The sequence below is a fragment of the Cornus florida genome, unplaced genomic scaffold (genome assembly GCF_030987335.1).
Source record: "Cornus florida cultivar Cherokee Brave unplaced genomic scaffold, ASM3098733v1 CherokeeBrave_3.0.0_Hap2_Chr01, whole genome shotgun sequence".
NCBI lineage: Eukaryota > Viridiplantae > Streptophyta > Magnoliopsida > Cornales > Cornaceae > Cornus > Cornus florida.
In genome coordinates this window covers 55,602,489-55,625,167 of record NW_026775571.1, presented here as the reverse complement: position 1 = coordinate 55,625,167, position 22,679 = coordinate 55,602,489, and the positions used below count along the sequence as shown (strand labels likewise).

At 39.4% G+C, this 22,679-nt stretch overlaps 1 protein-coding gene across 2 annotated transcripts in view; it reads right to left on the bottom strand.

Moving 5' to 3' along the window:
• LOC132297562 (TNF receptor-associated factor homolog 1a-like) overlaps positions 1 to 22,679 on the bottom strand; it is a 48,978-nt gene that overhangs the window by 15,429 nt on the left and 10,870 nt on the right. For both annotated transcript variants that reach the window (XM_059794925.1, XM_059794926.1), the window contains exons 3-9: positions 17,924 to 18,035; positions 17,221 to 17,309; positions 17,059 to 17,127; positions 16,837 to 16,966; positions 14,698 to 14,856; positions 13,941 to 14,289; positions 10,957 to 11,069 (exon numbers count right to left, since the gene is read on the bottom strand). In XM_059794925.1, coding sequence (XP_059650908.1) covers positions 10,957 to 11,069; positions 13,941 to 14,289; positions 14,698 to 14,856; positions 16,837 to 16,966; positions 17,059 to 17,127; positions 17,221 to 17,309; positions 17,924 to 18,035 — 1,021 coding nt within the window. The remainder of the gene's footprint in view (positions 1 to 10,956; positions 11,070 to 13,940; positions 14,290 to 14,697; positions 14,857 to 16,836; positions 16,967 to 17,058; positions 17,128 to 17,220; positions 17,310 to 17,923; positions 18,036 to 22,679) is intronic.

Genomic DNA, 22,679 nt, shown 5'->3' with positions numbered 1-22,679 from the left:
GGGTTTTGGAGAAGACGAGGGTTCTTCACGCGTTGGTTTTGCATATAAACTTACCCTATTTGGAGCGTGTTGTTCACGTTCTGACGCGTAAATAAATTTCAGCAGACAGCTGCCTGTCATTGTCATTTAGAAACGTGTGTATATATATATATGGTAGTAGTATATATATATATGGTATATATATAATAATAAATATGTGGTTAGTGGGTTACCAGCTGTAACCCACTCACCACAATTGACCGTTTGAAATAAGTGTAAATTTACATTTTTAACCTTATAATTAAAGCATTTGTTTACGATGAAAAAATTAGAAAATAATGTGTAGTACTCCGTATTAGACTGAATACGTCTTCAATCCATCTGTAAGGCCTTATGGGCTATTTAACTTATGGGTTGGCCCATTGGTTGAGGGTTTGGCCTGCTGTAAATTCTTTCTTTCAACACAATATTTACCTTATGGGCTGTTTAACTTATGGGTTGGCCCATTGGTTGAGGCTTTGGACTGCTGTCAATTCTTTCTTTCAATACAATACATTTACCTTCCAAAAAAAAAAACAGTACTCATGAAAAATGTTCTCCCTAATTTTATTATATTATATTATATTTTTTTTTTCCCTCTCTGTTTTCTTCATGTTATTTAACTTATTTAACAATTATGAATTAACATCATCTCTTACTTATCTAAGTTATCTTGTTAGTTGCTGCCTTATGCCATGCTTAGTTGCCTATCTGATTAAATTTATCAGACTATCACTAATATAATTTTTCATTTTTTAATATTTTGTATGCCGTGTCCAAGTACCCGTGTCAAAATTTTGGACACTTTTATTCCGTGTCCCCGTGTCCTATAATTGAATAGATTGGTGGATCCGACCTTTAGACACGTACCCGTATCCGACACCCGTACCCGAGTCCGGGTAACATAGAAGTAGCTATAAGAACCACCATGTGCCAGTATGACTTTGGCACATTCATTTTTTTTTTTGATAAGTGACTTTGGCACATTCATACCACTTAAAAGACATCGAACAACTGACAATAGTTGGCGGTTTTTTCGCTCTGCCACACCATTCTGTTCAGGGGTATATGGACAAATAAGTTAATGAAGGGTAACTTTCACACACACCCCTTGAGGTTGGGTCATATCTCACCTAGAAGAACATTTTTTTTTTTTTTTTTTTTTTTGATAAGTAAGAATTAAATAAAAAGACGTTCAAAAGGGGAACATGTCCCTTATACATAAGTGGAACCGGGGGCTAAGGCCCCAAAGAATTCAAAAAAATGATTAAATCATTGAAAGAGGAACAAGAACTCCTCTTCACATAACTGAAGAGAGAGCGAATAATATAAAATTTTAGCGTCGCCGTAGACGACTCATTTCCTTCGAATATTCTGCTATTCCTCTCCTTCCAGATGCACCACCAAACGCAATGTGGGACAATTCTCCAGTAATCACATACACCACTTCTCACACAACATACTCTCCAAGTATGAATCAAATCCTTAGAAGAACGTAGCATTAGCCACCACATGCCAAACAACCCAAGAATAAGATTCCAACAATCGTACGCCACGGGACAATGCATGAGGATACGATCAACTGACTCACCATCTTGCTTGCTTAGGTAACACCAATTAACAAAACAGTTACCCCTCTTCCTCAAATTATCAATCATCAAGATCTTACCCCATACAGCGGTCCATACAAAGAATGACACCCTAGTTGGAGCCATAGAATGCCAAATGGTCTTCCACGGAAAGTCAAGGCTAACAAAATTAGATAGACATAAGAACAAATATCGCACTTCGAAACGGACATGGGAAGAGGAAATCCATATTAGATCGTCACTACCTCTGCCAACTGTCAACTGCCTACTGCCGATACAACAAATCCAGAAGAACACATACCTCATCCAACTCCCAATCCTGAAAGGAATGCCTAAAGTGCACATCCTACGTAATCCCACTACTATCAAGCCAATAACAGTCAGCTACGTCGGCGTGTCTATCAACTGTAATAATGTATAATCTGGGAAATGTACGAGATAATGGCTGATCACCACACCAAAGATCCTCTCAAAAGAACATATTGGTTTTAACTTTCACTCACATTTCAAAGAGTGATTTTGTATTTCACTTACACCCTAAATCTCAGTTTTTTATGATCTTTTTAGGTGTAGAATGGCCATGCTACCCTTTTGACTTTGTTTCATATATAAAATGACTTAACTACTCCAACAAACCCATTTGAAATGACCAAAATGTCCTAAAAGTTAATCCCCAAATCACAAACTGAATCGTGTATTTGGAGACCGCAAATCACCCTAGGTTATGGAGTTTTGGCGGTGGTGGTTGTGGGGGTAGGGATGATGGTGGTGGTGGTGGTGGTGGTGTGTAGATGTGATGGTCAGCTGTGGCAGTGGTTGTGGGTGAAGATGGCAATGATTGTGGGTTTTGTCGTGTAGAGGTGGGTTTTGTTGCGCTTGTGGTCCAGTTGTGTAGATATGCGACGGCAGCACCGATGTACAGTGGCAGAGACCTATGACGGTGACAGTGATCTACAACAATCGGCAGTGGCGATTGAGATGGAGATGGAGATAATAAATATAGCACGTATATATATAGATATAGCACGATTGAGGTGGAAAGGGGGTTGTAGTCGAAGACTGAGTAGGTGGCGCCGAAGTCGGAGAGAATGTTGGCGTTAACGGCGAGGATGTCGACCATGGTGAGGACTGTGGAGGTACCAGCTCGAAGCTCCATCGTGAGGGTTGTGTTCCGTCGGCTAGTTTGAGGGTTGTGTTCCGTCGGCCATAACGCATCACCTTCACGCGTCACCTTCACGCATCACCGTTTCAGCAAGAATCAACGTCCGAATGATCGTCGAAGTCGTAGCAGACAGACGTCCACCATCACCAACGGCTTCTTCTCTTTGACAACGGTGGCGATCAGACGTCCCAGACATCCCAAACATCACGTTGAAGCTTCGGATCGAGGAGGAAATATGCGATTCCCTGATAGGGCTTGCCGTTGGGCACGCCGGAGACAACGATGGTGACTTGATCTGCGGTGGAAGGGGTTGCGGTCGCCACTGCAATCGCCGGAATCCATGGTCAATGACGATTTGGGCATGTACAAACAGTGCTTGAATATATATATATATATATATATATATGGGTTTTTTTGTCATTTAAGATTACAGATATTTTATATTAAAAAATTGAGGGTAAAAGGGTCAATTCGCATGTGTCAGAGGCAAAAAAGTAAATTGGGGTGTAAGTGAAAGTTAACATGTGTCAGAGGCAAAAAAGTAAATTAGGGTATAAGTGAAAGTTAAAACCAAAATGTTCATCTAGGTGAGATGTGACCTAACCTCAAAGGGTATCTGTGTAATTTACCAGTTGATGAAGAATACTATGTTAGTTAAGTTGAGACCAAAACGCATTTGAAACATATTCACGACCATTGTCAGACCTAATATTCCTAACAGTTTTATATTGAGTTTTGATCATTTGGGGGAATTGAGTGAACAAGGGAAAAACTTCAAATTTCTTTTTAAGTAAATATACCCATGTGCAGCAGGAATAATCATCAATGAATGTGAAATAATAACGATGCACCGAAAAAGCAGCAACACGAGAAGGACCCCACACATCAGATCAAACGTACTAGGTTCACGATGCATATGAGAAATATAACTGGTTATAGTATGTTTAGAAAGCTCACAAATCTCACATTGAAACTTATTATCCTTACAAGCCGTTATTAATGAAGGGAAAAAGCAAACATAAATACTTAAAGTTTACATGCCCAAGGCGAGCAGGCCATAAATTTAAAGCCTGAAAAGAAAAATCGAAGAACAGAGACTTGAAGGCTTGAAGCAAGTGGAAGAGGTGTCGGTGGAGGATCCCTAAAGTAGTAAAACACAGTAATGAGGAAAGAAAATCACTGCACAGTTTACTGATTTGGCAAGTTTGCTAACAGATAGAAGATTAAATGCAAAGTTAGGAACACGAAGAACATATGGCAAAATAATATCAGGGATAAATGAACATCTCCTTTACTACGAATAATGGTGGTTGACGCATCAGTTAGACTAACAGCCTGATTAACAAGGGTAACGGGAGTAGAAAATAATGACAACTCACCAGTTATGTGACCATTGGCTCCAGAATCTAGAACCCAAGTAGGTTTTCCCGCTTTAACATGAAAAGCAAAAAGAGTACCTATAGCTATAGTCGTCGTGGAAATAAAAGAGCCAGCCCTGGTAGATAAAGCATCGAACTGTTCCTGAAGCTGACCAATCTGGAACTGTAACTGATTGAAGTCCTGAAAAGATGGTCTGGGGGGAGTTGAAGCAGGAGGGGCAACCATCTGTGTAGTATACCAACAAATAGTATCGGCTACTGCGGCAGTGCGGCCAAGGCCAGTAAGACGATTGCGAGAAAATTTCTACTTTAGCTCGGGATGAAACTTAAAGCAACGATCCTTTACATGACCAGTGGCTCCACAATATTGACAAATAACCTTTCCCTCTGAAAGTCTAGAATTAGCAGCAAGAGCCATCTGATCGACTGGAGTCTCTGGTAAAGCTACTGGCTGAGAGATCTGACGTCTATGCTCCTCATAGTCAACAGTAGCGAAGGCATCATATAAATCAAGCATAGGAGAGGTGTTTATGATGTGAATTCTAAGAGCATCATACTCAAATCGTAAACCCATAAAAAAACCAGTAGTTTCTTGACAAAAAGAGTTGCAGCTTCTTCAGAGAAATCGGAGAGAGGTTCATACTGTGCTAATTCATCCCACCTAGACTGGAGATACCCAAAATATTCTGATACTGACAGCTTGAGTGTCTACTGAGATGCATGAGCAATCTCCTGATAGAGTTCAAAGATACAAGTGTTATTGCGGGAATGGGCATACATCTTGTTAAGGGCTTGCACAGACGAAAAACAAAAGTGTGAAACATGAACATATTATAGATACTCTCCTCCATTGAGTTGAAGATCCAACCCAGAATGGTGCACCTGTCCATGTCCTATGCAATATATTTAGCATCCGTCTTTTCCAGTTCCTTGACAAGATCCAAAAGCCAACCAATTTTCCCTTTCCCTCTAATATAGAGTTGAAGAGAACGGGACGAAGATACAAATTTGGGCCCATTCAAGGGCACACTAGTAACCCGTTGTGACGGAGTATGTTGTGCCGAAGATAAAGTATGTTGAACCGAGGATAAAGTGTCCTTTTGGCTACTAGAATAAGTTATAGTACTAAAATAAGGTTGGTCCACACGTCAAAGCAGAAGAATAGAGAAAAAAAACAACGCCAGAAAAATCAAAGCTTTCCTCCAAATATGCTGCCGAACAAACATCGGCAACCCACAAAGAGACAAAAAACACCAGGAGGACCCTAAGGTCATAAAAAACCTAAAGGAATTTTCCTAAAAAAGGAGTCAAAAACAGAGGGTTACCCGAGGGGTCCAGCGCAAGGGCTGGGAGGAGATGGAGGTGCGCTGGAGGTGAGGGAAAATGGAGAGAGGGAGAGCGAAGGTGGTGGCGTTGGGGGGTAAGATGGGAAGGCGAAGGTTTTTGTTTTGCTCTGATACCAAAAAGAATAAGTTTTGGGTTTTGGCTTACTCAAATCAAGACCTAAGAGTTACATTTATATCATACAAGAATAGGGTACAATGAAAGGAAATCAAATCAAAGAAAAACAGGAAATATGCCAAAATCTACGTGATCCCATAATAATAGGGATCTTACATAAAACACCTAATAAAAAGCTTAACACGGCTAATAAAAATAATAATAATAATAATACAGATATTTCAACAATAAGGATTGCTCTTCATTGGGGCGAAGCAGGGGTGAGGAATCGGAGGGGGAAAAAGATGATGACCTTTCTTGCATCCCTTTTGAGTGTGCTTTGAATGCGCTGCCTGAGCTTGATGTCAAGCCTTGGGAGGAAGTTGAGGCTGTCGAGGGGTGTTTAATGGAGCCTTTGGCTACAGTGAGTCACAAGAGGGACATAACAGTTACAAGTGAGGGTGAAGGTGTTTCGAGAGGGGAGGGTTGGGTGAGGGAGTATATTGGGGCGATGAGCGGTTTTTTGGTGATGACGTATGAGGGGGAGGATGGTCGGCTATGGTGATACTTCAATCTACCATAGAGGGTAGTGCAAAGGTAAGGGGCAGAGGAGTTCTTCATGGAAGGGAGAGAAGGAAGTCTGGAATCTTATCTCCTACGTGAATTACGAGGGGAGGAGTGGGAGGGAGAAGGAGAGGGGAAGGGAGGGGAGCTCGATTGTTTCCTTATGAAAATCCACATTATTTCTTGGAATGTCCGTGGTATCAATGATCCGAACAAACATAAGGTTGTGAAATTGGCGGTGAGGAAGTGGGGAGCCCATGTGGGGTGTTTTCAAGAAACAAGATGGCTTTTGTGACAGATAGGGTGGTGAGGAGTCTTTGGGGAGGGAGCTTTGTGGAGTGGGCGATGTTCGAAGTCACGGGTTCAGCTGGGGGTATTCTTGTTATGTAGGATAGGAGAGGTGTTTCCAAAGTTGATGTGTGGGTTGGGAGATTCTCAATTTCTTGCTCTTTGTCAATGAAGGATGGGTTCCATTTGGTGTCCTCTGGTGTCTATGGCCCTACAAAGGACGGCCAGACATGGAGTTTATGGGAGGAACTCCATTTTGTTTGTAGTAGTTAGAATCTCCCCTAGTGTGTGGACAAAGACTTTAACATGGTCCGGTCTCCATTGGAGGGGTCTACCGGAGGGAGGTGGACATTGGATATGGAGCAGTTTTCTAAGTTCATTGATGACCTTCAGTTGATTCACTTACCGATAGAATGAGCGACTTTTACTTGGTCTAGTAGCAGGCAGGATCCTTCCTTGTCTATCCTAGATCGATTTCTTATCTCTGGGGACTGGGAGGAGAAGTTTCCGGATGAGGTTCAAGCGGCGTTGGCTAAAGTCACTTTTGATCATATTCCGTTGGTGTTGAATTATGGGGGATCACTGAGGAGGAGCTCTCCCTTCAGATTCGAGAACATGTGGCAGGAGGGGTTTAAGGAGAAAGTGCGAGTCTGGGGGGAGGGGTACAACGTGAAGCACTACGGGTTTTGTTGTCACTAGCAAACTTCATCTTCTTAAGGAAGACATCAAGAGGTGGAATAAGGATGTGTGGGGGAATCTGGAATGGAGAAAAAACAGGGCTTTGCCGGATGTTGCAAAGATTAATCGGAGAGAGGATATGGGGGGTATTGAGGACTCGAAGCAACGTAGGAGGGAGCACTGCCAGGAGGAGATTGCAAAGATTGCTGTTTCGGAGGAGATTTCGTGGCATTAGAAATCTCGAGCCTTGTGGCTAAGGAGGGAGGTAGGAACACAAGGTTCTTTCAAAGGACGGCCAATGCTCATCAGAGGGGGAATAACATTGGGTGGATGGCGTGGAGCTTTGTAGGGAGGAGGATGCGTGTAGGGGTGCAGCCTCATTCTATCAGAGATTGTTTTCAAAGCCTCATGGAAACCTTTGTTGGGAGGGTTCGAGTTTGACAAGATTTCAGAGGCCAAGAGTGGTGATTTAGAGCGTTCATGTAGCGAATAGGAAGTGCTTTCGTTGTTGAAGAGCTGTGATGGTGACTCCCCCTATTAGCTTGGTGGGCTATATTTACAAGCTGATTTCCAAAGTTCGGGCCTTCGGATTGATGAGTTGTATGAATGGGATTATCTCATAATCTCATAATGCTTTTGTGGGAGGACGTCAGATTCTAAACTCGGTCCTCGTTGCTAGTGAGTGTGAGGACGCCAAATTAAGGAGTGGGGTTCCAGGGGTTTTGTGTAAGCTTGATATTGACAAAGCTTATGATCATGTGAGCTAGAGGTTCTTGATGTATATGTTGGAAAGAATGGGATTCAAGGAGTCTTCGAGGAGATGGATTGAGTTCTACATTTTCTCAGCAAGGTTCTCAATGCTCGTGAACGGTGCTCCGACTGGTTTCTTCAGGAGTTCGCGAGGTTTGAGACAGAGAGATCCTCTCTCCCCTTTCATGTTTATCATTGTGATGGAGGCTCTCAGCAGGTTAATAAGGAGGGTTGTGGATCTGGACTTCATTAGAGGTTTTAGGGTGGGTAGAAACCGTTCTAATCAGCTATTTGCTAAAGACACCTTAGTGCTTTGGGATGCGGATGAGGCTCAGATGAGGCATTTATGGTGTGTCCAAGTTTGCTTTCAGGTTGTTTCTAGTCTGAAAGTCAATGTCAGGTAGAGCTTGTTGGTTCCAGTGGGAGAGGTTGCGAATATCTCTCTCTTAGCTGATACTCTGGGATGTGGCGCTGATCACTTTCCCATTTCATACTTGGGGCTATCGTTAGGGGCACCTGCAAAAGCAGTAGGCATATGGGACCCATTTGTTGAGAGGGTCGAGAGGAGGTTGGCAGAGTGGAAAAAGCAATCTCTCTCAAAGGTGGGAGCTTACCCTTTTGAAGAGCACACTTTCGAGTCTTCCTACCTATTTTCTCTCTTTTTTCCAGATTCCCTCCTCTATGGCCACGAGGATTGAGAGGATACAACTGAAATTTATTTGGGGTGGCTTGGGGGAGGAGTTCAAGTATAATCTTGCCCGGCGGAAGCATGTTTGCAAACTGATTCAGGGTGGTGATCTGGGGATTAGAAGACTGAAGCCTTTTAACAAGGCTCTTTTGGGGAAGTGGCTTTAAAGATTCGGTGTGGACAAAGATACACTCTGGAGGAGAGTCATTGCCTAGAGATTCGGGAAGGAGAGGGGTGGGTGATGTTCCCTTGAGACGAGGATTCTAGGGGTTAGTGTTTGGAAATTCATCAAGAAGGTGTGAGACGAGTTTTCAAAACACGTTAGATTCAAGCTGCGAGGGGGCCCTTTCATCCAATTTTGGGAGAACTGTTGGTTTGAGGAGCGTACGCTGGCGTGTACTTTTTTCCAAACTGTTTTAGGACTGCTTCGGATAGACATGCTTTGGTTGCTGACTACCATCACCTTGATGGTGGGAGGTTGAACTTGGATGTGTGTTTTGTGTGGCATTTCCACGACTGGGAGCTTGGTGACATTTTTCACCTGTTTTCTGTGCTGTATCGTCAGGAGGTTGCTGTGGGGGTAGGTTGATTCTTTGGTTTGGACCTCTTCTCCATAGGGGAGGTTTGATGTTTGTTCCTTCTTACTTGGAAGGCTGTGTGGCGCACCAAGGCCCCTCTAAAGGTGGCATTTTTTTTGTTGGACGGGGGTGTTAGGGGAGATTCTGACCTGTGATAATTGGAGGAGGAGGAGACAAATCGTTGTCAATTGGTGTTGCATGTGTAAGGCAGCTGAAGAGACGGTTGATCATCTTTTGCTTCATTGCACGGTTGGTCGGGACAGTTGGGTTTGATTTTGTCTTTGTTCGGGGTTCACTGAGTTATGCCTCGGACTTCGCTAGGGGTTGATTGAGGACTGGCAAGGTGGTTGTTTTGTGGACTCTCAAGCCCGTGTTTTTTGAAAAGTGGCTCCTTTGTGCCTTTGGTGGAGCTTATAAAGAGAACGCAATAGGAGATCCTTTGAGGGTGAGGAGACTCCTATTGGGGTGTTTAAATTTTCTATTCTTAACTCTCTTTTTTGTTGGGTTGCTGGGAGAAATTGAAAATCCTTAGGAGTTGAGTTTCTTGGGCTGCGTTCCCCGTTTAAATTCTTAAGTCATAAATTACATATCAAAAATAATGATAAATAAAAAATATTCACTGCAAAAAACAAAAGTTTTGAACTTCAATTCATTAAACAACATAGAATTCACCTGATTGTTAATAGTTAAATGGATAGCATAAAATCCAACACAGAATTCAGGATTGAGCATAAATGTTGCTGAAAATCTTAATAATTTCATATTCAAAAATCAAGAATTTTAACCCTTTCTTTTTGTAAATAAAAGTTGAATCTTGAGATCTAATACACGATTCATTGAAAACTAATAATAACCAAATATACAAAACGGCAAACCCATATGTTCATTTTAGGGGTGGCAATTTGGCCCACCCCACCGGGTTCCAGCCCCTAATGGAACGGGTATGGTAAACAATTAAAGAAAGGGCTGGGTTGGGTTAAAGGAATTAAACCTGGTCCAGGTTCAGGGTGGGGCAGATATATACTTGTCCTGCCCCGCCCCAATTGTACAACAAAATTACACTATTACGGTATTACCCTTATATTAGTTATTCCTTAAATACCCTAATATATATCTCATTTCCGTAAGGTTACCACTAAACATCCCTCTCATCCTCTCAAACTCTCAGCCACCCCCACCACATACGATCAACAACCTTCTGTAGGCCTAATCTTCCATGTTCCATCGTGCCCTCAATCACAATACAATAACAGCTCCACAGCATACGATCAACAACCTTCTATAGTCAAATGAAGACCTGCTCTTTCTTTCTATCAGTGTGTTGTCTCTCATCTATGATATATCATTACATATATCTGCATGTATTTGTGTGTACATGCATCTCTGTACAATCTCCGTGTGTGTGAGACTAGGGTTTGTCTGTGTGTGAACTGTGTATACGGGCAGAATCAGGATTGGGAATTATGTTAGCAAACGGGGATGGGATTCGGAATTCAACCCCGTCCCAGGTTCAGGACGGGTATGGGATGGAGTAATATTAACCAATATTAAACGGGGCAGGGTAGGGTTTAGGGGAACAGTCCCATACCTGCCCCGTTGCGATCCCCAGTTCATTTCCCTGAAAATTACTTTTAATTGTTATGGAAAAGGCATCCAAGGCAAGCAGGAAACTCACTAAACCCTATACAAGTAGGCAGGTGGAAGTGAAGACAGGGACTACTTAGCAACAATAACATGACTTCGATACACAATACTCAAAATAGCAACAGTTCCAGCAAGGAAAGAAGTTTCCACTAGTAAACATAAGCACCAAATTGGTTACCTGAAAATATGAGCAAGGACAAATATTTCAATAGTCCTACGACCCAGTTCCATAAGACGCCTTTCATCCCGTTCAATGGAATCCTTATTGAAGTCCTCTCCACAACCCCCATCCTACGTGTAAAGGGTAAGGCATTGAAGAACCAGCAAAAGAGTATGGGAATTTATCAAATCAATGAATAAATATCTTAAATAAAAACATATCGACATGAAAAGAAAACATAATGTGTTTGGAAACACAAGAAGCACTGATAGTCATATTTGCACAATACGCGGGCGCACGCGCGTGTAATGCCATTTCGCAATCAGTGAATGCACTTTATATCCATAAAAATCAAATATTAATATGAATACTAAAAACACCATATCAAAAATAAAAGAGATCAGTTGAAGCATATCAAATAGCAGTAAGTGCATCAGAAGACCACATCATGCCACTTCCTTCAAAGTTATCAAGATTCAATAAAATATCATAAAATTTTATCTTTCCAGGTTTTCTTGTAAGGATTACAGCATTCACTTTCACACTTCTATTACCCAATAATGCATCATAGTGGCAATTGGTTGGTATCAGCCAAGCAAATCCTGCTGATTTCCCATTGAGATGCAGCAGTATTACCAGCAGTTCTGCTGCTGACTGTTTATTTGACTTATTTTCTTCAGCCTAAAGAGAGGCTTTAATTTCAACAATCAAGTCCATCGAGGGCATATCCTCCATTAATTAGATAAATATCATTTTCAAACTTCCCCTCCATCATTTAACATTTTGATAACATATCTTCACCTGTTCCATGACCAGATATCTTAAGCATGAAGCACGTTGTGTAAAATGGTATTCCTTTTATATCACGTTTTGGACCTACTCCTAGGTTTCCCTATGAGCACCAATCAGAAAATTCTAATGTAATTTTCTATAACTTTCATTACATATTCGAAAACTCATCACTGCTACATTGTCTAATGAATATGTCAAATATCAAATTCTTTGTTCAAATGATGCTAGCTCAAGGTTATACAAAATCTACCTATGTTTCTATAAAATGTTTTCTACATTTTTTTTTTTAAGTATGTTTTTTCTAAAAGGATCATGCTCGCATAACAATAACATGGATGCACTCAACCGATCCTACTTCAAGATGAAATATTTCTGTCCATGGTCCCCGCCTTATATATGAACATGAAATAGTCATGGTAAAGTGTAGCCCTCAATAGTTTCATGTTTTGTACGAATACCTATGCATCCTTACTAAACGAATTAAATTTAAAAAATAAAAATAAATCAATAGTTTCATGTTTCATGTTTTGTACGAATACCTATGCATCCTTAATAAAAATACTGAGCTTGTCATTGATCGTGGTAAATTGTTTCAAACTCGAGATCGAGTTTTCTTCAAGAAGGAAGGTATGATGCAAAGCATTAAGGGTACTTCAGTAAGGATTGAGGCAGTCAATGGTGCCTTGGAAAGTTCCTTGAAGAAAAAGTCAAAGAGTCATTTTTGTTTTGGGGTAGTAATTAATTAAGCTTTGGAACTACCAAGTATTCACTTAGGAAAGTGGTAAAGTGCTATTAAATCTGTGTGGCAATTCTAAAAGTCTTTCTAGGATATGTCAAGTGTCACCAATAGCAGTATTATAAAAGGGACAGCCCTCTTTATCAGTTGTAATCAAGTCTTAATCAATATAATTTTGAGATATTATTAGAGTTTATACTTCTCCAAGGCTTTCCCCCAGATTTCCCTATAGAAATCTAGGCTTTGACGGTGATTGGAGTATTTCTGGTCTTTCTTACTGTTGTAAGAAGACTTCTTTCTTTTTTCTGTTTGCTTCAAGATGCTATGTATATCACTATATTGTCAAATGTATCTCAAATCCGTGGTTATGTTGTAATTTCAATTCTAATTTTCATTTTATTAAATGATAAATTCTCTATGTATCATTCTATATTGTGTAATAAAACATACAAATTCCCCATCAGCCCGCTCAAGACCTTGTCTAATCAAGTTTCAGGATGATTCGAGTCTTTATTTACATTGATTTCAAGTTGATGTCAAAATGTTTAACTCAAAGTAGAACTAGGAGACCTACAGCAACCTATAAAAATCCATGTAATATCTTTATTTTAATGGTGTCGAGTATGAACATTTGGGATATATTCATGTGATGGATACTTTGACAGGTGAAGCTTTCAATGGGGAATCGAAATATTACAAATTAATGGAGTTCATATAGTGCTTTAATGGACCATTTGGCAGGTTGGATAACATTCTTACAGTGGTAATGATTAGAGAAATGAACGTGAGAGAAGAAAAGAAGAGATGGAAGATCTGGTGGTGGCCAGAGATGGTTATGTGGTGAAAGTGGTGACACAGGCAGCGGGTCTAAGAGGGAGAGGAGATGAAACAGAAAGAAAAAGGGAGAGGAGAGGAGAGAAAAAGAGATGGTCATGATCGTCTTTTTAAAAATATCTTCTTCTTTTTCCCAAAAAGTTTCAAGGTGAAAGAGACAGTTCATGCAAAACCATTAATGTTTGTTTAGCCGACACACTCTGAAAGGAAGGCCAGTGTAATTTTGGCCAATCTTAACACGTGTATCACCTATACCTCAGGGGAGGTCTACATAATTTACCCTATAAAAATATAGATGCCTTGACATCATGTTGTTAATCTTGTTGAGGAATTTTGAAGTCGCCAAAAATTGGAAAATTAATAATTTCTTATAGAACATGACCAAGCTGAATTAAACCAAACCTTGGGTGGACAGGTTTGGTATTATTGGTCTATGGTTGATTCTGGGTTATGAAAGCAAATCAAAAGTTAATTTGGTTATGGATTGATGCTAAACCATTTCAACCAAACCAAGTTGCACACCCAGTAAAAAAGAAAAAAGACACAACAAAAATAACATACCATGTACTAGAAAGAAAGAAAATTGTGAAAACAGAACATGTTTTATAATAGTTTTAACAATCGCAATCATAGAGCTTACTTTTGTACGGTTCTGAGGACCCTTCTCATCTTTTGGAGGCAAGGGTTCCATGGCAGCCCTCTCAAGTAATAGTAACACATCATCCACCAAGACAAACATATCTTTCTCCACACGAACAATAGGAACTGGCATTTCCTCAGCCTCTAATAATTTTGTCCCACCTTTCTTGCGCTTGGTGTGGCCTTCAAGAGCCTTCAATCCACTGTACAAAGAATCCATTACCAAAGTAGATGTGACTTCCTTCTCTATAAAGAAGTGCTTCAGAACAACTTTTAAAATTGCATCTGTTTTCTCTCTGGACATGCGACGTCTAGTATTTTGGTCAACTCCAAGCCAGAAAGCACAGAAGCTGCAACCATCACAAGTTTTTCATTATATGAAATTGAAGATATACTGAACAGAAGTTTTATCACATCACAACCAGAACACAAATAACTGGCGGGAGGGAAAAGTAAGGTGTCCAATGTGTAGCCGACAAATGACAAATCAAATAACTTTTGACAAATCAAATGACTTTAAAGACCATACAGTATAATACATTGCTTTTGCTAGAAAAATTCCACAAATGACTTACATAAAAAAAGTAATATTATTCTGATGGATCAACCCAAGAGAAAAAGACACAGAGGAATGTCAAAACATATGGCCAAATGAACTAAAAGACCATCCAATTCTGAAATATTTTTAATACCATAGCTTCCGCCTAAAAATATGTTGAACTATTGGAACTAACAATCATGAAACTAATATTTTTTACCTTGACCATCTATCTTTATCTTCTATCAATTTTTCAAGCTTGCCTCTTCGCTCTTCCACAAAACGACGGCAAATTTGCTCTACATTCGTCAAATATACCCGAACAAGTTCTGTCCTATACTGACAATCAAGGCAACGAAAGGGACGGTCTGCTCTCTCCCTGAAAACCAACAGCATGTATTGAAATCTAGTTATCAAAATGATATAATTCTTATGGTAAATGAAATACAAATTAGTAATGATAGATTCAGTCAATCATTAAAGCTACAAAGAAGTCCAGGGGTAATTGGCGACAGATCTTGTAGAATTAAATTTAAATTTCAAGTCCCAAACAAGTATTAGACTAATGTAAAATTAAATTCAAGACCCTTTCTAACCCAATAACTTCAACACGAAATTTAAGTCAAAAGAATGTCAATTTCAATCACAGTTTTAGAAGGCTAAAGCATAGGCAATACTCAAGTCTTCTAATCGTAGAATTTTACAAAATAAATATCAACGTAGTTCAATATTAGCAAAGAAGATGGAAAAATCATGGACAATTATAATTAAAAAAAAAAAAAAGAAAATATTGTTTTCTAAGACATTATAAAAGTCCAAATAAACATGACCACATATAAAGTAAGAAACATTCTAAATAACTAGAACAGTTCAACAAAGAAAATGTTAGTTTCTCATTTGTTAATTTATATGAATGTTGTTCATAGAAATGAAAGAAAAGGAAAACCAGAAGGGGGAAAAAAACTTTTTAAAAAATATATAAAATAGATTAAAATAAATGTACTACATTGTTCAGTCGATAAATTTAGTCAAATATTACATAAACTAAGAGATATATATATATATATATATATATATATATATATATATATATCTATGCTGTTAAGATGATACAACATAAATCTTTGTTACTTTAAAGTTAAAAATAAAGACTAGATGCCAACTGGGTCATGGGCCTCATGTGCAAGGCATAAAAAGGCGCAAAAAAAAAAGACAACTGCAGTTTTCAAATGAAATCCCAACAATATTGTAGCTTACTTTTGATAACTAGATTCCAAAGAATCCAGCAGTTTGTTCATGCTATTAACCTAAATTATAAGGCGTTGTGAGCAGTAGTAATAAGAGTAAGTACCGTTATAAGGCATTGAGCAAAGTAATAGTAACATATGAATGCACCCGTCATGTTCATCGCAGGCATTTTATGCACCATAATCAGATAAACTGGGAAATGTATTACATAAGGGATAATGAGATTATGGGGTAATTAGACAATAACACTGCATTTGTAATGAGGGAGTTGGAGGGAAAGGAGTGGAAAGGAGAAAATTAAAGCTTATCTTGTGTTCGTTACAAAAATGAGGTGGAAAAGGAGAGAACCATGAGGAGGTAGACCATGACCTCTTGAATAGTTATTTGGCTATCCTTCCTATAGTGAGAGGATGTGGAAGGAAAGGATCAAAGATTTAGTGATTATGTGTCTTGCCCCTGTTTTGTTAAACAAGTAAATTTCTATTTTGCCCAAATCACTCGCAAAATAAAACAATCATTTCCTTTCTTCTCTCTCCAATATCAAAGATTTATATGATGCACGCAAAATCATTTCTTTGGTGAATTTCCAGTGACATCATGTAAATCTGTGTGCAGGGGAAGGGAGAACGTATTCTTGTTAAAAATTAATATATATATATATATATATATATATATATATATATAGTTCCTCTGTTCCAGACCTGCAGTTATCGTGTTACTTGCTATACTTCCTTTGAACCTTATTACACACCCTTCTGGATGCGCTTGCACTCTATTGTATATCCTGTTTGTATTCTTTTGTTTCATAAAAAGTCAACTTACCTGCCACAAAAATGTAGGGGAAAAAAAAAATAACGAGGTATATCTATTGAAGGAGTTGAGTTTTTCAGGTCACGCATTATTCAGATAATTTCAGGTAACCAAAGTAAACAAGCTATCACCACAATCAATCAACGAAAGCAAGGCATCATATAGTTCCTAAGCCAAAGCTAACAAATCAAGAATTCCATACGATGCCTAAACAAATTCTTTAAGTTTGAATGCTATGTTTAATACCAAATGATGTCAAACACAGACCAACAAGATTTGAGAAAAATGCCTTAGGGAATACCTGATAACTTGTACTTGAGCTTTAATAATGAGAGTATTATCATCTATAAAACCATCAGACACTTTTGATAGCTCCATAAACTTTTTCCATCCCCAGTCATGCTCTTTCTTCCAGAATCGATGTAATGTGTCTGCCAAAATTCACATTTAATGTATTGGTGGTGATCGTCAATAAAAACAAAAACTCAACCATGACGACTAAACCAATATCTAAACAACCAACCAGAATATTTAGATTTTTTGTGATCTTTATTCACCACAGCTATTGTGAACTGTGCAAAATGACTCCAACCTGTTTTATCGAAAAAGAGAAGGCACATGATATCAGCTGCAAACCAAGAATTTTTAAAATCACAACAACTAAAATTGTTAAACATTATCATACCTGGAAGAAGCTTGTCGTGATTAGCAACACACAGAAACAAAGAAAGATGATTACAGACATCACAACCTTGGGGATAAATTAAAATGTACCTGCCACCCATAACAGGATCTTTAAATTAGAAGAGGTACAAGTGAGCCTTTTTTACATCAACATCACCGATATAGTATGTAAGTGGTATTTGTGTAATATATGAAACCCTCAGCATGCTATGCATAAAAAGAACATAGTACTCATTGTCACAACTCACAAGATAGGCAAGAGTGCGTCTCAGTAATGAAATTATGGCAATATTGAAATGTACATGGAGCGAAAACAGAATTGTTGAGCCACCACAGGCAAACCTAATCGCCAAGTGTCTATTCAATTTTCATGAAACCTTCATTCAAGCATATTATATTCAAATATTGACAAACATCACAGCCAAATCAGATAGTAACAATCTGGTGAGACTATTGTCATATGTATTGACAAACATCACAGCCAAATCAGATGGTAACAATCTGATGAGACTATTGTCATATTTACACATGTTCACTCAGATGTATTAGGAGTCAAAACAGGCCAACCCAAGTATCAAATTTCCAATTCAATTTCTATCAAGCCTGTGACGTTCAATGACCGTGTGTCTGAATGAAGTTGACGCAAATATACACATATGCATTATAGAACTCGACTATAACTGAAAGCTTGTGGAGCCTCATACCATTTGTAGCCACCAACATCAAATGGGTCACTACGAAGCTCTCTCTGGTTGATCTCCGAGAATTTGTCTATCTTCCACGTATATTTTACGTATAACTCAGCAGGTTTTGGCCCTGCAAAGTATAAATAAATTATTAAAAAGTAACTACAAAACAGATGCATAATATGACAAAGCAGGGAAAAAACAATTAAGGATTTTAACAAGGAGATTTGAATATATTCATAACAACAAAACCTTGAAATTTGATCTTTATAAGACCGCACCATTGTTATTTTTTGTAATGGAGGATGTCATCTTCCAGAACTGAATATTGGATTTCTAAAACATAGAGCCCTCGTATAGATCGGTGCTAGAAGAATTGTTTTAAACTTTGAATAGGAACCCTCATAAACAGCAGCTGGTGACTAACTGTTCTAAGGTAGCTATATTTCTTGTCATTTTCTCCATTACAGGGAGGCAATGCTTTTTATTCATTCCTTCACGGGACAAGGGAATGTCCATGCTAGTACACTGAAAGACATACTGAAGCAACCACATAAGCTAGGGGCGCAAGGAAGCGGAAACAAGTGGATGAGTGCACAGATGTAATGCCATACTTTCTATTGAAGGTAGTTATAGTTGGACACAAATAGTTTAAGATAAATCCCTCAATATTTTTTGGTAGTAATGGCTGCTTGCCTTTTAACCATCCCTTTAGTTCGCATTAAAGAAGACTTAGGAGTTACTTCTGACTGTTAGGACCCCAACCAGCCAGCATCAGCATTCAATCTATGCTCTATATAAGTTTAAAAAAAAATAAAAAATAATTAAATAAGGCCACTACTTGGTGCAGTGACATGGAATGAAAATGACAGATCGGCGGATCATCTACTCATGCATCAGCGGTTAGCACTTAGCACATCCACATATTTTGCACCCTATGGGAACTTGAACCCTCAACCTTCCACTTTTGGAAGTTTAGGAGATACCACTAGGCTACAGCCCTTGGACTCTCCATTCAGTTTTCAGATCTGCCAAAATCAGTTTTTGAGCTTTTTGATTGTTGGCATCTTAAAATCATAATATAACAAATGGCTGGAGTACATATAGAGTTGCTACTTCTCTCCACTTTGGTCATCTCAAAAGTATAACATATATGGTGCAAATTGCAGAGAAACCCCCTGAATATTAAAATTTTGTAGGTTATCACATTAAACAATTCTTTTTTAGCACAAAATCCCCTAAAGTTTATAAAAATGTTACAAATACCCCTTGTCGTCACAGTAATGTCAAATCAATAATTGAAATAGATGACTTGCGTTCACATGACAGACATATCATTATATCTCCACTTTACCCTTACAAGTTAACCAAAATGCCATCAAGTCCTATTTACATAATTGGATCCATTTTACAACCCAAGTTGCGTACATGGGTTAAAATAACCCGGTTGTAGCATGGGGTTAAAATCCCTAATTTAACTTCCCCCCTCTCACTCTGTGTTCGTCTCTCGGAGATAAATTGAAGTGTGGCAGAAGAGAAGTATGAACTCTCTCTTCGTTCTCAATATGTGATGGAGAAGAATATGACTGACTTGTTTTAGTGAGAATCACAAGAACTCGAAGGAAAGCCGATAAGCCATCTACCATCTTCTTTTCCTCAAATAAAAATTCTAACTCTTCAAAGAAAAAATAAAGAAAAAATCAATACCCATTTTGGTAACAAAGAGAAAAGAATTTAGAGTGTATTCTCTTTCTGGAGAGTACCTGTAAACACTATATACAGATCAATTACAGATATCGTCAATCGCCAAAAGCTCAATTTGAATACATACACTGATTCTCTAATTAATGAAAGCATAATCTTGCCAATTAATATTATGAAAATTAGTACCTATTAGTCTCTAGTACGTAACTAATGGACATTCAAATTGAGAATTCCTCAATAATTTTTCCTCAATTCATCCGGAATATATCAAACCCAAATAACTTTGAAGTGGATCTCTGCCTTTTCCAAAAGGCCCAAAACATCCATTTTTCATTGCATACTGCATCCTTTTTTTTTTTTTTTTTTTTTTTTTTTTTTTTTTTGATAAGTAAATGTGGATTGAAACGAAAAAAGCGTTCAAAAGGGGAACGCGTCCCATATACAAAAACATAACCGAAACCTAAGGACCCAGAAGGTCCAAAAAATCTATGAAATCATCATTAGAAGAACAATAACTTCCCCTCACCTAACTTAAAATGGAGTGAAGAATAAAAAGTTTTAGAGTCGCCGCGGACGATTCCTTTCCTTCAAATAGTCTGTTGTTCCGCTCTCCAAGTGCACCACCACACACAATACGGGACTGTCCTCCAATAGTCTCGAGCAAGACCCCCCACATAGCATCCCCGCCATGCATTAATCAGGCCTCTTGAAGACCGTGGCATTACCCGATAAATACCGAATAACCCAAAGATCATGTTCCAATAGTCAGACACCACAGGGCAGTACAAAAGGAGATGATCCACAGACTCACCATCATTTTTGCATAAGCAGCACCAGTTAACAATAATATTGCCTCTCCTCCTCAGATTGTCCAATTTCAAAATCTTACCCCAAACGGATGTCCATACAAAGAATACCACTCTAAGGGGAGCCTTAGAGCGTCATACTGTCTTCCAAGGGAAATCAGAACTAGCAAAGTTAAAGAGGCACAAGAACATGGACCGAACATCGAATCTACCATGGGAAGATGGAACCCACAAGAGAGCATCATGACCTCTGCCAACTGCGTCCTGTTGATACAACAAATCCAATAAGACACAAACCTCCTCCATCTCCCAATCCTAGAAAGAGCACCTAAAGCGGACATCCCACGTAATCCCATTGCTATCAAGCCGATAGCAATCAGCAACATAGGTGTTTCTATCGGCAGCGATTACATAAAGTCTAGGAAAAATACAAGACAGAGGTTGGTCACCACACCAAAGATCCTCCCAAAACCGAACACATCTACCATCCCGAACTTTGAAACGAATATGAGAAGAGAAGACATCCCACCCCTTCCGAATGCACTTCACATGCCCACTCCTCCAGCAATGGAAACTGGGTAAGAAGACCACCCACCTCTTTCTTCACCAAATCTACAAGAGACAATCCTCCTCTAAGGGTGACGACGCTCCTTACCAAATCTCCACAACCACTTACCCATGAGAGCTCTGTTAAAAGGGACCATTCTCCTAATACCTAGGCCACCCAACTTAACAGGCTTGCAGATTTGCTCCCATCTAACGAGATGATACTTGAACTCATCGCCCCTACCGCCCCAAAGGAAATCTCGTTGGATCTTTTCAACCTTTCGGCAACAAAGCATGGAATCTGGAACATAGATAAGAAATAAGTAGGAAGGCTCGAGAGAGTGCTCTTTATGAGAGTGATCTTCCCACCCTTCGATAAATATTGCTTTTTCCACCCCGCCAATCTCTTCTTGGACTTCGAACCTATCAATCACAGGATCCCAGCTCCCCACCCTTCTGGAAGAGACCCCCAAAGGCAGACCCAAGTACGGGATAGGGAAAGAACTCACCCCGCACCCAAGAACTGCAGCTAGGGAGTAAATGTTTTGAACTTCCCAAACAGGACAAGCACACTCTTACCAACATTAACTTTCAGCCCGGAAACCGCCTGAAAACAAGCAAGGATACACCTTAAATATCTCAATTGGGACACATTAGCATTGCAAAAAAACCAAAGTATCATCTGCGAACAACAAATGAGATATCTCCATCTGATGAGAAGAATCTCTACCCACCCTAAATCCCTTAATGAAACCCAAGTCCTATGCCCTCCTCATTAATCTGCTTAAGCCCTCCATAACGATGAGAAAGAGAAAAGACAACAAAAGATCACCTTGTCTCAACCCCTGAGAACTCCCGAAAAAACCAGCAGGTGATCCATTCACAAGACCAGAGAACTTGATGGACGAAAGACATGTCTCAATCCATCTCCTCCATCTACATCTAAAACCCATCCTCTAAAGCATGTACAACAGGAAGCTCCAATTAACGTGATCATAAGCTTTTTCAATGTCCAGTTTGCATAGAATTCCGAGAACGCCACTCCTTAGCCTAGAGTCCTCACATTCGCCGACAATAAGAACTGAATCAAGGATTTGCCAACCTCCAACAAAGGCATTCTAGGACTCTAAAACAACCCCATCCAAAACCTCCTTCATTCTAAGAGCAAGAACCTTAGCAATAAGTTTATAAATGCAGCTCACTAGGCTGATTGGCTTGAAGTCCTTAAAATCAGAAGCTCCGCCCTTCTTAGGGATGAGGGCAAGAATGGAAGCATTTAACGATTTCTCGAAAACACCGTGAGAATTAAACTCGTGAAAAGAGCCCATGACTTCACTTCTGACCGCCTCCCAACTTTCCAACAAGAAACGCATTGTAAACCCATCTGGCCCCAAAACTTTGTCTCCATAACAGCTCGACGGAACCTTCAAAACGTCCACTTCAGAGAATGGGGCCTCAGGATCATCTCTATCCGCCTCAGAAATAGAATCGAAAAGTAAACCGTCAAACCTAGGTCTCCACCCCAACGGCTCAGTATAAAGCCTCTGATAAAAGGAAACAATCCCACTACGAACCTCATCCTCCCTCAACAACTCCAGACCATCCACACGGATTCTCCTAATATGATTGTTTATTCTATGGGCATTTGCAAGCCTATGAAAAAATTTCGTGTTACGATCCCCCTCTTTAAGCCATAAGGCCCGAGACTTCTGACGCCA